General features: G+C 39.2%; 1 protein-coding gene across 1 annotated transcript in view; it reads left to right on the forward strand.

The window, feature by feature from the left end:
- LOC131138601 (junctional adhesion molecule 3B-like) overlaps nt 1–6497 on the forward strand; it is a 41646-nt gene extending 35149 nt beyond the window's left edge. The window contains exons 4-9 of the mRNA XM_078787470.1: nt 162–314; nt 858–1060; nt 2348–2447; nt 3367–3496; nt 3571–3625; nt 4844–6497. Coding sequence (XP_078643596.1) covers nt 162–314; nt 858–1060; nt 2348–2447; nt 3367–3496; nt 3571–3625; nt 4844–4879 — 677 coding nt within the window. The 3' untranslated portion in view covers nt 4880–6497. The remainder of the gene's footprint in view (nt 1–161; nt 315–857; nt 1061–2347; nt 2448–3366; nt 3497–3570; nt 3626–4843) is intronic.
- The last annotated feature ends 7636 nt before the right edge of the window (nt 6498–14133 follow it).

Here is a 14133-nt window from a genome sequence, read left to right on the forward strand (position 1 = left end):
GTACTTTTACAATCAGTAACTGTTACATTTGTTCACTTCCTGCTTTCTGTAATGTTTTTTTGCTATGGATTTTTTACGTAGTCCTAGCATATAAGTGTTTCAAATTTAGTTCTTTTCTGAGATCATATTTCTCATTCATCACTGATGAATTCTCCTTCCAGGCGACTTGGCCAACCGAGCGGTGATCAGAGAGCCGGCGACGTTGGTGATAACCAACGCCACGCGATTGGACACGGCCAAATATCGCTGCGAGGTCACGGCTGCGGATGACCAGAAGTCCTTTGACGAGATTGTGATTGACCTTGTCGTTCGAGGTAATTTCAAGCGACCCGTGCCGTTGATTTATCCCGTTCTCCACTCCCGAGCGATGTATAAATAAATAAGACAGCCTGAGATCATTCTGAATTCAGCCTAATAATAACACACAATTATTTTGCCCTTAAAAGAGAGACCTTGCCCAGTGATTCACACTTTGGATGCGGTAAGATGACACCGTGTTGTAGGTCGCACCAACCCTTTGGCATACATGTGAGGATGTGTTGTGACCAGACTAGACCTACCCAGCTGCAAAGGCATGTTCTGGGCTATAAGCGGATAGCTCTGAAACTGCATCTGCTCCGAATTGCAGTGCTAAAGAAAGCAAGCGCCACATGTTTTGGTGGCATTTTTTGGCACCAGTCAAAAATCCCGTTCCAGTCCAAATGGTGAACCATCCCAGCGTTCCGGGATAAGATAACTTTGAAAGCATCCTTGCCCCCCATCAGGATCGTTAGCATCGAGCTATGTATCTCTGAGAGCAGAACGCCGTGTTGGATGTCGCATTATTGCCGCCATGCTTTTGTTTTTGTGTCCTGCAGTTAAGCCGGTGGTTCCGAAATGCAGCGTTCCCAAATCGGTACCTTTTGGGAAGTCGGCAGAGCTGAGTTGCGTGGAGGAAGAGGGCTTCCCAAAGTCACAGTACCAGTGGTTCAAGAACAAGGAGGAGATTCCTGACGATCCCAAGAGCAGCCACAAATTCTTCAACTCCTCATACACACTCAACTCGGAATCAGGAATTCTGGTTAGTATGTGTGTGCATGTGTTTGGACAAGGACACGCATGAGCGGGAAGGGTGGGGCAGGGGATGGTGGCCTGACGCCCAGGGGTGGGGGGGCAGATATTTTGGGGAGACAGTTGATGGTGCAAGAGGGCTAGCGCCACAAGGGGAATCTGCTGTCCTCGCTGGCACATTCCTCCATGGAGTTGCTTTTGGAGGGCGCTGCTCAGTCCGCACCCCTTCCCAAGGCTCCTCTGCCAGCCTCCGTGCCAGCCGTGGAGATGTAAAATATCACACCGCACCGCAGCGTCTTGACTTCCAGAGCAAGCGCTAACCTCAGACAGCATATGAAGCCCCCGTTGTAAACTAATGAGGTTTGGATATTATTTCTTCCGCACCCACTCTATCACCATCTGATGGTTATTTTTAGACTGTGTTCCACCCGTGGGAAAGTAATGCAGATCAACAGATAAAATCAGTAGAATTAGCTCCAGCATGGAAAGAAGTATTTGATCCCCTGCTGGTGTTAGAAGTCAACCTCCTTATAACATCCGCATCAAAAAGTCATTTTTTACAGCTTGTCCTGTTCATGGTCATACATGATGTCAGCTGACAGGCAACATACAAACTAACGACCATTCACACTCTTATTCACACGGATGGCTAAATTAGAGTCTCAGTGGACCGAACATGCATGTTTGTGGGCTGTGGGAGGAAAGTGAAGTACCCAAAGTAAATCCACAGAAACAACAGAGAGCAATGCTAACTCCACACATTTGAGGTTTGAGTCCGTGTGAGATTCAAACACAGCTGCCATTTCTATCACTCAACGTCAACGTTTGCATACTTAGAATAAACAAAAATGCTGCTTAAATTCTGTTGTGGGGCGGCACGGTTAGCGCACAGACCTCACAGCTAGGAGACCAGGGTTCAATTCCACCCTCGGCCATCTCTGTGTGGAGTTTGCATGTTCTCCCTGTGCATGCGTGAGTTTTCTCCGGGTACTCCGGTTTCCTCCCACATTCCAAAAACATGCTAGGTTAATTGGCGACTCCAAATTGTCCATAGGTATGAATGTGAGTGTGAATGGTTGTTTGTCTATATGTGCCCTGTGATTGGCTGGCCACCAGTCCAGGGTGTACCCTGCCTCTCGCCCGAAGACAGCTGGGATAGGCTCCAGCACCCCCGCGACCCTTGTAAGGAAAAGCGGTAGAAAATGAATGAATGAATGAAATTCTGTTGTTGTGTTCACCTGAGGATGAAGTCAGTTTTGAGAGGCACTGATTGACTTTTATGGATTCTCCGACACAGAAGTTCATCTCGGTCAGAAAAGAAGACGCAGGCGAGTACTACTGCCGAGCAAGAAACGACGCAGGATATGCTGAGTGTGCGCCGCAGAAGATGGAAGTCTGTAAGTGCTGCACCAGTACTCATTTTGTACGCTTTTGTACTTAGACTTGGTCTTTTGAGTGCACTCAAAAAAATAACTAGCTTTCATCACTCGTGAACAAAGTACGCGAACCATTAGCGTGTTAGCATTACGAGCATGCTAGGTGTGAGGATGTTAGCCTGTTCTGTTTTTTCAAATAGATACTGTTTTCAGGTTAGGTGTTAAGCTGCTATTAGTATGTTAGCATTGTTATCATGTGTATTTTGAAGAGCATGCTAGGTATTAGGATGTTAGCCTGTTATGTTTTTTCAAATAGACACTGTTTTCAGGTTAGGTGTTAAGATGCTATTAGCATGTTAGCATTGTTAGCATGTGAAATGTATAAACTTACATACATACACAGTGTTTTCATGTTAAATGTTAGCATGCTAGTATGGTAACATTAGCATGTTAGCCTGCTAGTGGTTAGGATGTTAGACTTTCTGTTTTTTTTTCAAATAGACACTGTTTTCAGGTTAGGTGTTAAGATGTTATTAGCATGTTAGCATTGTTAGCATGTGTATTTTGAAATGTATAAACTTACATACACAGTCTTTTCATGTTAAATGTGAACATGTTAAATGTTAGCATGCTAGTATGGTAACATTAGCATGTTAGCATTGTAGCCATGTGCTCTAGTGTAATCTTAAATTGACACTTAGAGCTATCATGCTAGGTGTTAACATGCTAACAGTCGCCAGGGACAAACTGCAGTTAAAAGCAGGTAGATCTTGCAATTAACAACAAAGTACACAGTGTACACGGTATGCTTGTTGAAGTGTACTGATGGAAGTATTCCATTTGAGATACAGCCATAGTTTAGATAACAGTGCATGTGTTTCATTGTTATTTTTATGAACAAAATATCAGTCGGATTCTGTGTTTCCCCCATTCTTCCCAGATGATATCGATGTTGTGGGGATTATCCTTGGAGTGGTGGTAGTGGTGGTGGTGCTCATATGTATATCAGCCGGAATCTGTTGCGCATACAGACGAGGCTACTTCGCAAGTCAAAAACAGGCGGGGAACAAGTAAGACGCCCGAACATCTTCCCCTAAACAGATGAATGGATCCTGTTGGCAACGGCTCTTTGTGTATGTTGCAGTTACAAAGTTCCAGCTAAAGGAGACGGAGTGGACTATGTCAGGACGGAGGATGAGGTTTGTGAATGCACTCAATTTGCAGAACGATAGAGCAAGCGGTCTAATGGGGAGCACGCAGACCTCACAGCTAGGAGATCCGGGTTCAATTCCACCCTCGGCCATCTCTGTGTGGAGTTTGCATGTTCTCCCCGTGCATGCGTGGGTTTTCTCCGGGTACTCCGGTTTCCTCCCACATTCCAAAAACATGCTAGGTTAATTGGCGACTCCAAATTGTCCATAGGTATGAATGTGAGTGTGAATGGTTGTTTGTCTATATGTGCCCTGTGATTGGCTGGCCACCAGTACAGGGTGTACCCCCACCTCTTGCTGGAAGACAACTGGGATAGGCTCCAGCACCCCTCGCGACACTCGTGAGGAAAAAGCGGTAGAGATGAATGATGAATGATTTTTTCTTGAATTAATTTTTTTAATATTTTTTTTTACTTTTAATAAATATTTAATACTGAATAAAATTCATTCATTCATTTTGACCGCTTTTCCTCATATTTTTCATTATTTTATTACCACAGTTTGATAGTTAAAAGCTCTAAAATATGTTATGTTAAATGCAATAAACACTCAAAAAGGTCACAACATAAGTAAATAACAAACAAACTTTTTATAAGCGGTAGAAAATGAATGAATGAATGAATGAATGATTATTTTTAAATAATTTTTTTTTATAATTTTTTTTAACTTTTAATAAATATTTACTATTGAATAAAATATTTTTATGATTTTATTACCACAGTTCGATGCTTAAAAGCTCTAAAATGTGTTATGCTAAATGCAATAAAAGCTCAAAAAGGTCACAACATAAGTAAATAACAAGCAAACTTTTTATAAGCGGTAGAAAATGAATGAATGAATGAATTATTTTTTTAAAATAAATGTTTAAAAAAAATTTTTTAACTTTTAATAAATATTTAATATTGAATAAAATATTTTTTATTATTTTATTACCACGGTTTGATGCTTAAAAGCTCTAAAATGTGTTATGCTAAATGCAATAAACGCTCAAAAAGGTCACAACATAAGTAAATAACAAGCAAACTTTTAATTGTCCATAGGTATGAATGAGTGTGAATGGTTGTTTGTGACCTGTGATTGGCTGGTGACCAGTGCAGGGCGTAGCTGGTATAGGCTCCAGCATACACCCGTGATCCTAGTGAGGACAAAACATAAAAAATAAGCCACAAAGTTTTTCAACGGTTGCTTTTTTTTCGCTTTTTGCAGGGAGACTTCCGACACAAATCGTCATTTGTGATCTGAAAAAAAAAAGACGAGAGGACATCAGCGGCCAATGTGCCAAGTGTGAACGTGACGGGCGGGACAGGCGTCCACGCCTCACCAACGGAGCCGCCACAGTTCAGGCTCCGAGCTCTCTCGGCATGACTGAAATCCAACTTTTCCAAATCCAACCGTTTGCCAAAGGTGACAAGGTTTGACAGGACAACTCTTTGCAAAAACTCTTTTCTCGGATCTGAGTTTGATTTTTTCGCCAGCAATCTGAATCTCTTCCTCAACTTTGGACTTTAAACTTATTTCCTGGTTGCACATTCGACGTACACCCAAATCAGCCAATCCTGACACATCTCGACACGACGATTCAAACTTTTTTTTTTTTTTATCTACTGTTGAAATTTGTCACTCTATTTTTGATGGAATATATTTTAAATGCCTATAGATAAAGGTTTACTTTTTTAAATATTTGTAAAATACTAACTGTGTTTTTTTTTTAATTCTAATTATTATTTGCTTGTGGGTTTAAATATGTTACTTTAACCACTTTGTCAGCCTGTAAGCATTTATACCTTAAAAGAAGGACAAACGGAAGCAGACTCGTGTCGGCATATCAACGTGTGTGGTTCATGATCGGCGGTCATGTTTTAAAAACTCTCCGCTGGGATTGCCCCCCCTCCCACCCCCGGTTCCGTTCTCAGACGCCTCCGGTTTTCTTTGTTAGATAGTCTTAGCGAGAGGCTTTGAAGAGTGCCAGTCAAATGCTGTGAAACACTGTACATGATCAGTGTGCTGTGTTTTCTTGATTTTAAGTGTCCTTCTATGCTTGCTGTTCATCTTGTATATATTGAATTTGCTGTAAAGAGTGTCGTTGTCACCCCCGGGCGTTGAGTATGAGACAGGCCGTGTGAGTTAGATGGGGGAAATAATCCGAAATTCACGCTAAACACGAAGATAGCACCAAATGTATACCTAGTAGCGAAATAACGTGAAGTTGCGGTTGATGTGTGCGGAAAAGTGAATCGTATCGTTAGCATTCTGGGGATTTGTGGCAAAACCAAAAAGTGACTGAGCATAAAAAAAAACACTTAAACAAGCAAAAAAAAAACATGGACTCTGCGTGGAAGCAACGAGGCAAGAAGGGAGAGTAGTCGAAAACTATAATCCAAACGATGAAGAAAAGTATGACTTATAGTCCGGAAAATACGCTACAATCTGGCATCTTACTGCTACATATCGATATCAACTGATATTACTAGGGATGTCTATTAATTATCGGTACCGATAATTATCGAATATCAGTATCAGATATCAGTATTTTTATATCACTATCAAAATATAATATCGGTCGATATCGGTATCAACTTATATTACCAGTGATGTCCAATAATTATAGGTGCTGATAATTATCGGATATCAGTATCAGATATCAGTATTTTGATATCACTATCAAAATGTAATATCGGTCGATATTGGTATCAACTGATATTACTAGGGATGTCTAATAATTATAAGTACCAATAATCATTGGATATCAGTATCAATATCAGTATCACATATCAGTATTTTGATAGCAGTATCATAATGTAATATCGTTTGATATCAGTATCAACTGATATTACTAGGGATGTCTAATAATTATAGGTACTGATAATCATTGGATATCAGTATCAATATCAGTATCACATATCAGTATTTTGATATCAGTATCATAATGTAATATCAGTTGATATCAGTATCAACTGATATTACTAGGGATGTCTAATAATAATAGGTACCGATAATTACCGTTTATCAGTATCAATATCAGTATCAGATATTAGTATTTTGATATCAGTATCATAATGTAATATCGGCCGATATCAGTATCAACTGATATTACCAGTGATGTCTAATAATAATAGGTACATATAATTATCTGCCTGATATTAATATAAAAATGTGGTATCAGTCAATATCAGTATCTGATTTTTTTTCCCGATCATGAAAACCGATATTAAAAAAATGCTGTCTCCAACATGTATTGATTCCACCACAGGAGATATGTCATGTTACACATATCGGTATCGCCTGATATCAGTATCAAAAAACCTATGTCCACACTAACACAGATATTCTAAAAATGCATATTTTTGTTTGTGTTTTAGCCTTTTGTTCAAGGGAAAAACTTTTTTTAAAAAGTCAAGACGGGTAAAAACTAGGAATACCGGTAACTTTTTATATGTAGTATTTTTCTAATTTAGATTTTACTGTAGTTTTTGCACAAGTGGAGCTAGCGTTGACTCAAACAAAGTGGATTTGACTAAATAAATCTACCTGTAGATTTATCACTACTATTAACATAGAAAACGGTTTTACTAGCCGACAAAAGCCGGTATCTTCAATGATGGTAAAAAAGCTCGTCATCCAGCACATATGAATGATTGACTCTGGCAAACTTTTTTGCACTTTTTAAACGCTGCGGCGATAGGAACAAGCCCCCGGACGTCTTAAGTGACGCTGGTGTTAACTGGTGGCTGATGTATTTTTTTTTTCCTCGTCGCGGAATGTTTGGCACATTTGTCAGAAGGTCTTCCTTTGATTACAGGATCAATGCCATGTTTGTTTACAAGTGAGCTCAAGTCTGTGGCACGTCACAGAAAAAAAAAATCAGCGCTTGATTTGCTCACGCTAACTCCCCTACCTACTTTATCGGTTAACCATAATTATGTAACCTAATTCTTTATTAGTTTTGTCATAATATTACACTTTAAATGACATTTTCTTTAACATTTCAACTTCATACTGCTAAAATAAAACTTAGCTAATTAATTATTTGTTAAGAATATGACTTTTTTTCTTGATGTTTCGAAAATCGTTGCTGATGTTTTGTAAATAATTTCAATTTTGTTCTCATAACAACTTGTTCCGCAACCTAAGTTTCTAAAAAAAAATCACATTTTTGTTTGTTTGTCATCATTAGGGATGTCCGATAATCATCGGTACCGAAATCAGCATACAATTGCAATATCGGTTGATATCGATATCGGATTTTTTCAAAGCCGATATTACTAAAATGTATACAACACATATGTGTGTTCATTCCACCACACGAGATATGTCACGGTACACATATCGGTATTGGTATCGGCTGATATCGGTATCGGAAATTGAGTCTGTTTTCAGCAAAAAAGCCAATATGCAACATCCGTAGTCATAATATTATAACTTTAAAAAACGTCCTTTTTCTTTGATACTTTGTCATTAAGCTACGAAAACAATATTTTGACTTTATTCTTATAAAATTACTGCTATTTATAGAGGGTGCTGCGGCCCAATAAATAAGTAAATAATAAATAAGTCAACTCTGACTTTGGATGAGGGCGGCACGGTGGTCGAGTAGTTAGTGCGCAGACCTCACAGCTAGGAGACCAGGGTTCAAATTCCACCCTCGGCCATCTCTGTGTGGAGTTTGCATGTTCTCCTCGTGCATGCGTGGGTTTTCTCCGGGTACTCCGGTTTCCTTCCACATTCCAAAAACATGCTAGGTTAATTGGTGACTCCAAATTGTCCATAGGTATGAATGTGAGTGTGAATGGTTGTTTGTCTATATGTGCCCTGTGATTGGCTGGCTGGCGACCAGTCCAGGGTGTACCCCGCCTCTCACCCGAAGACAGTTGGGATAGGCTCCAGCACCCCCTGCGACCCTTGTGAGGATAAGCGGTAGAAAATGAATGAATGAATAAATATTGCCAAAAAATAAATGTACAAAAAACACTGACATAATATATATATAATAATTTTTAAAATTACTTAAAATATTAATTTGATTTCTATTAGTTTACATATTTTTATTAAATTTTTTTCAAAATGTAAAATAATTGTATTACTTATTACAGTTACAATCCACTGCATGGTGTATTAGTGGTTCAGATGTTGCATGCTGGCTGGTGGCCAGTCCAGGGTGTACCCCACCTCTAGCCCGAAGACAGCTGGGATAGGCTCCAGCACCCCCCGCGACCCTCGTGAGGAAAAGCGGTAGAAAATGAATGAATGAATGACTTTGGATGAGTTAATTCAACACTATATCAACAAACCGGCGTTATAATTAATGCAAGACCGAGTCCACTGTGATTCCTTTTTCAGGCTTCTGATTGGACAAAATGCATATTTTTCTTAAAGAACCAGAATGCGGAAAGTGCATTTTTTCAATTATCTATGATTATGTGGACATGTCTCAATCATCAAGTGTTCCTCGTTGCTCCACCTGGTTTAGTAATACACAAACCTCTCACCTTTTAGCTTCATTTCTGCACGTTTTAAATAGAAGCACAATAAAGAACCGAGAGATCTAGCAGCCTCTTATCAACATAGCCTATAATTAGCTGAGGTACGATTTCACAGCACAGCACACACAATGGGCGACCACGCTATTTAGCAGAAACCTAATAAATATTCACTGAGTAGATTTAGTCTAAATAAACTAAATGTTAACGAAAGCGGGTACAATAAAGTTTAATGTTACGTGAATTGCTCTCAGGGGTCCGAAGGGGTCAGCAATGTCACCGATTGTCTTGTCAGTTGTTTCATTTCCTTTCAAGATGATGTCTGTGAAAGTCGTCAGTAGTGAAGTACAATCCGGCGTCAGTCATGACCGTTTGCCAAGTGGCTGCCGGCGTACCTCGTCGCCCCGCCCCGTACCCGTACCCGACATACTGGGGGGATGTGGTGTAGAAAATATGCTTATGAGGAGGTGATATGAAAGGTTCCATTTGTAAGGCTGGTAAAAAGGTAACATTAAACCGGGACATTCATAGCATGCGGGGCTAAATGTGACACCCGTGTGTGGGGTGTTCTTAAACAGCTGAGCGCTGCACTCGTTGCCCTTCCTTCCTGTCGTCTTTTCAAGCACCAAAACAAGAAGAAATCCTGCTAATTCCATCCCATCATCCAATGTTACCTTTTCACTGCTTGGTTTAAAACCAGGGGTGTTCAAAGTGTGGCCATCGATCCTCAGTCCGCTACAAACCCTCACTCTAGATCGACGTTTATGTTCTCCTCTCATTTCGGATCAACATTTGCAATTATTACTAGGGATGTCTGATCATTATGGGCCTGATATCCATATCAAAATGCAATATCAGTCGATATCGGTATCAACTGGGGATGTCTAATAATTATCGGTGTCTAATTGTCGAAGTCTAATAATTATCAGATATCAATATCAGTATCAGATATAAGATTTTTGATATCACTATCAAAATGTAATATTGGTCGATATCGGAATCAACTGATATTACCAGTGATGTCTAATAATTATAAGTACAGATAATTATTGAATATCAGTATCAGATATCAGTATTTTGATATCATTATCAAAATGTAATATTGGTCGATATCGGAATCAACTGATATTACTAGGGATGTCTATTAATTATGGATACCGATAATTATTGAATATCAGTATCAGAAATCAGTATTTTGATATCACTATCAAAATGTAATATTGGTCGATATCGGAATCAACTGATATTACCAGTGATGTCTAATAATTATAAGTACCGATAATTATTGAATATCAGTATCAATATCAGTATCAGATATCAGTATTTTGATATCACTATCAAAATGTAATATTGCTCGATATCGGAATCAACTGATATTACCAGGGATGTCTATTAATTATGGGTACCGATAATTATCGAATATCAGTATCAGATATCAGTATTTTGATATCACTATCGAAATGTAATATCGGTCGATATCTGTATCAACTGATATTACTAGGGCTGTCTAATAATTATAGGTACCGATAATCATTGGATATCAGTATCAATATCAGTATCACATATCTGTATTTTGATATCAGTATCATAATGTAATATCGGTTGATATCAGTATCAACTGATATTACTAGGGATGTCTAATAATAATAGGTACCGATAATTACCGTTTATCAGTATCAATATCAGTATCAGATATTAGTATTTTGATATCATAATGTAATATCGGTCGATATCGGTATTGGTGTCTAATAATTATAGGTACCAATAATTATTGCATATCAATGTCAGACATCAGTATCACAATGTAATATCGGTCGATATCAGTATCAACTGATATTACCAGTGATGTCTAATAATAATAGGTACAGATAATTATCTGCCTGATGTTAATATAAAAATGTGGTATCGGTCATGAAAACTGATATTTAAAAAAATGTCATGTACACATATCGGTATCGCCTGATATCAGTATAAAAAAAACTTGTATAGCCAGTATCGGACATCCCTAATGATTAAATCCATTCAGCTCCAGAACCCTCCCCTTCTCTCTTCAGTTGCCATTGTTCTCCAGCAACAGCTCTAGTCAAGTGTCTGAGGCAGTGTAGCGGTCCCAGAAAAGTATACGCCATTCCTTTATGTTGGATTACTTTTAGCATCTTTAAATGTACAAAATGTATCAAAATGTATCAAAACAGCCCAGCGTCCTCAAATTTTGTCTGCGGTTGAAACTTTGAACGCCCCTGCTTTAAATATTAAAACGGCAGCAAGAGCTAAAAATGAGTTTTACCACAAAGTCATTTCAGTTGACTGATGGATAGCGACTGAGGTATAGGAGTCACGCATACGCCCCCCCACCCCCAACCCCCTATCTTCATTTATACAAATTTCATTCCTCCCAAGTGCCTTCTGCCTTTAAAATAGATGGCCGCCCACTTGTGTGCGTGATGCGTTGGTATTTTGCATTCATTTCCAAGCGTGGCGTTTGAGAGGAATGATGTCACTGCAAATTTCATGTGCAAATTTGTACTTTATTTTTTTTTCCATAGATTAGACTAGACATACTGAAGTAGACATGGAAAACATATCAGTGCCTAAATATAGTATTTGGGGGTGGGGGGTATTTTTGGTAAAGACACATCACACTATGAAGTAAATCACGTATGAGCGCGACAATGGTAAAGCATTCTATCAACATATTTAAGGGCAATCTCAACCAAGCTGTCTTTCTACTGTATGTGTCTTTTATCATTCACTCTGTCTTGAGGTTTTGTTTTTTTTTGGGGGGCGGGGGTCTGAACTCATACTGTGTAACGTCTTTGGAGGGCTCGCTGGGGATCATTAGTGCATTCTAGAACCACTTTATTTGTGATTAATAAAACTCACTTCTAATATTACTGGAGATGTGGGTTTGTTTTTGTTTTTTTTTTGGGGACGCAAGGTGTCCCAAAACAGTGCTTTTCAAAACAATTTTATGTTTTTTAAGGTTGACAGGTTGTCTTAAATGACTTATTTTATGTGATTATGTCTATTATGTTCGGTAATATGAGTGTAAAGGTGAATATAGGGGTGTTATTTCATGTCCAGAGGTTTCTAATAATGTTTATGTGTGATATTTAGAAGTTGGAAACAGGTTATCATGTTCTAACTACTACATTCATTCATTCATTGATTCATTTTCTACCGCTTATCCTCACAAGGGTCGCAGGGGGGTGTTGGAGCCTATCCCAGCTGTCTTCTACACCCTGGACTGGTGGCCAGCCAATCACAGGGCACATATAGACAAACAACCATTCACACTCACATTCATACCTATGGACAATTTGGAGTAATTAACCAGTGGCTAATAGTCTAAAAATAAACAATTAATTTCAAGAAATGCTGCAAATGTTTGACAGACAGTATGAATGGCCTTCAAGAAAATATGTGTCACCAGTAAGGCAATTCCACAACTTCACAGAGTGAACAATGATAATACAATATTTCCTTTACTATATCATGATATGGTACCATAATTTTTGGACTATTAATATTATTATATTTTGTGGCCGTATTCAACCACAAAACAGTAATTCATGCATTCATTTTCTTCCACTTATCCTCACAAGGGTCTCGGAGGGGGGGGGTGAGCGTCTCCTGGGTGGCATGACACAAAATAATTAGGATTCCTTATTTATAAATAAATTTATGGAAAAAAAAATTATGAATACATTTTATAAATGTAACATTTTTGTAGTTAGAGAACAGAAAACCAGTTCCAGTTTCTGACCTTCCAAATCTCACACATAAACATTATTAGAGCCCTCTGGACATGAAATAACACCCCTACAGTTATCTTTATACTCGTATTACCCAACACAACATGTCATTTTATTTTTAATATTACGTTTTTTTTTGACTGATTAATTTATTGCTTCTATTAAAAAGATGAAGTCAGCTTTTTTTGAGATATTACTGGACAGCATTTGGATGTCGTTACTTTCCAGCATGTAATATTTCAGAAAGACGTTATTTCCGGGAAGGCAGTCTGTTTGTACAAAGCGCGGTGTCACACACTATCTGTATTCTTACAGCACAACACGGCACGGCTGTATTTTCAGAAAAATCCCGCCAGCGAGGCCGTGACCTTTCCCTTAATCCACTGTTTTCAGCCGCTCACCGCCTGAATGCCACACAGCACAACGGTGCTCTTTCCTCTTCTGACCCTCAGAGAACAAACAAGCTTTTCCTTTTGCTAAATGCTCAGATGGCAGCCTTTAATTCTACCGTTCGACCAATAGATCACATGTACCTGTACTTCCTGTTTCCTGCCCACAGCCACTATAATGCCAATCTACAGGAGTCTAATAATGTAGAATGAAATAATAATGTATTAATGATACTATGAATGACTTAGTAACGGTGCTGTCGGCGGAAATAAAAAGGCGCATCAACACAGCGACAGCATGGCGCTGGCAGATCAGATGAGAGGTCAAGCCATGAGAGGACGCGGAGGTGAGGGAAAACAATTTGGTAGAGGACAAGGACCCCTTCATGGAGGTGGCCACGTGGGGCTCGTCAAAGAGGGGGGGGGGTGCAGGCCCCAACAGAGAGCGGGACACGGGCCTCATCAGAGGAGGGGGTTGGTAGAGGACAAGGCCAGGGACCAAGACAGCTACAGCCACAACCAAGGGTGACAAAGGAAATCAGAGCAATGGCTGTGGATCATGTCGTCAATCGGGGGCATGACCATGACTGATACGGCTGTACTACAGTAACATGTAACCATGGTGACTGATACGGCTATACTACATGTAACATGTAACCATGGTGACTGATACGGCTATACTACAGTAACATGTAACCATGGTGACTGATACGGCTATACTACATGTAAAATGTAACCACGGTGACTGATACGGCTATACTACAGTAACATCTAACATGTAACCATGGTGACTGATCCAGCTATACTACATCTAACATGTAACCACGGTGACTGATACGGCTATACTACATCTAACATGTAACCACGGTGACTGA

The sequence above is a fragment of the Doryrhamphus excisus genome, linkage group LG21 (genome assembly GCF_037039965.1).
Source record: "Doryrhamphus excisus strain RoL-2023G ecotype Guam linkage group LG21, RoL_Dexc_Guam_v1.1, whole genome shotgun sequence".
Taxonomy (NCBI): Eukaryota; Metazoa; Chordata; class Actinopteri; order Syngnathiformes; family Syngnathidae; genus Doryrhamphus; species Doryrhamphus excisus.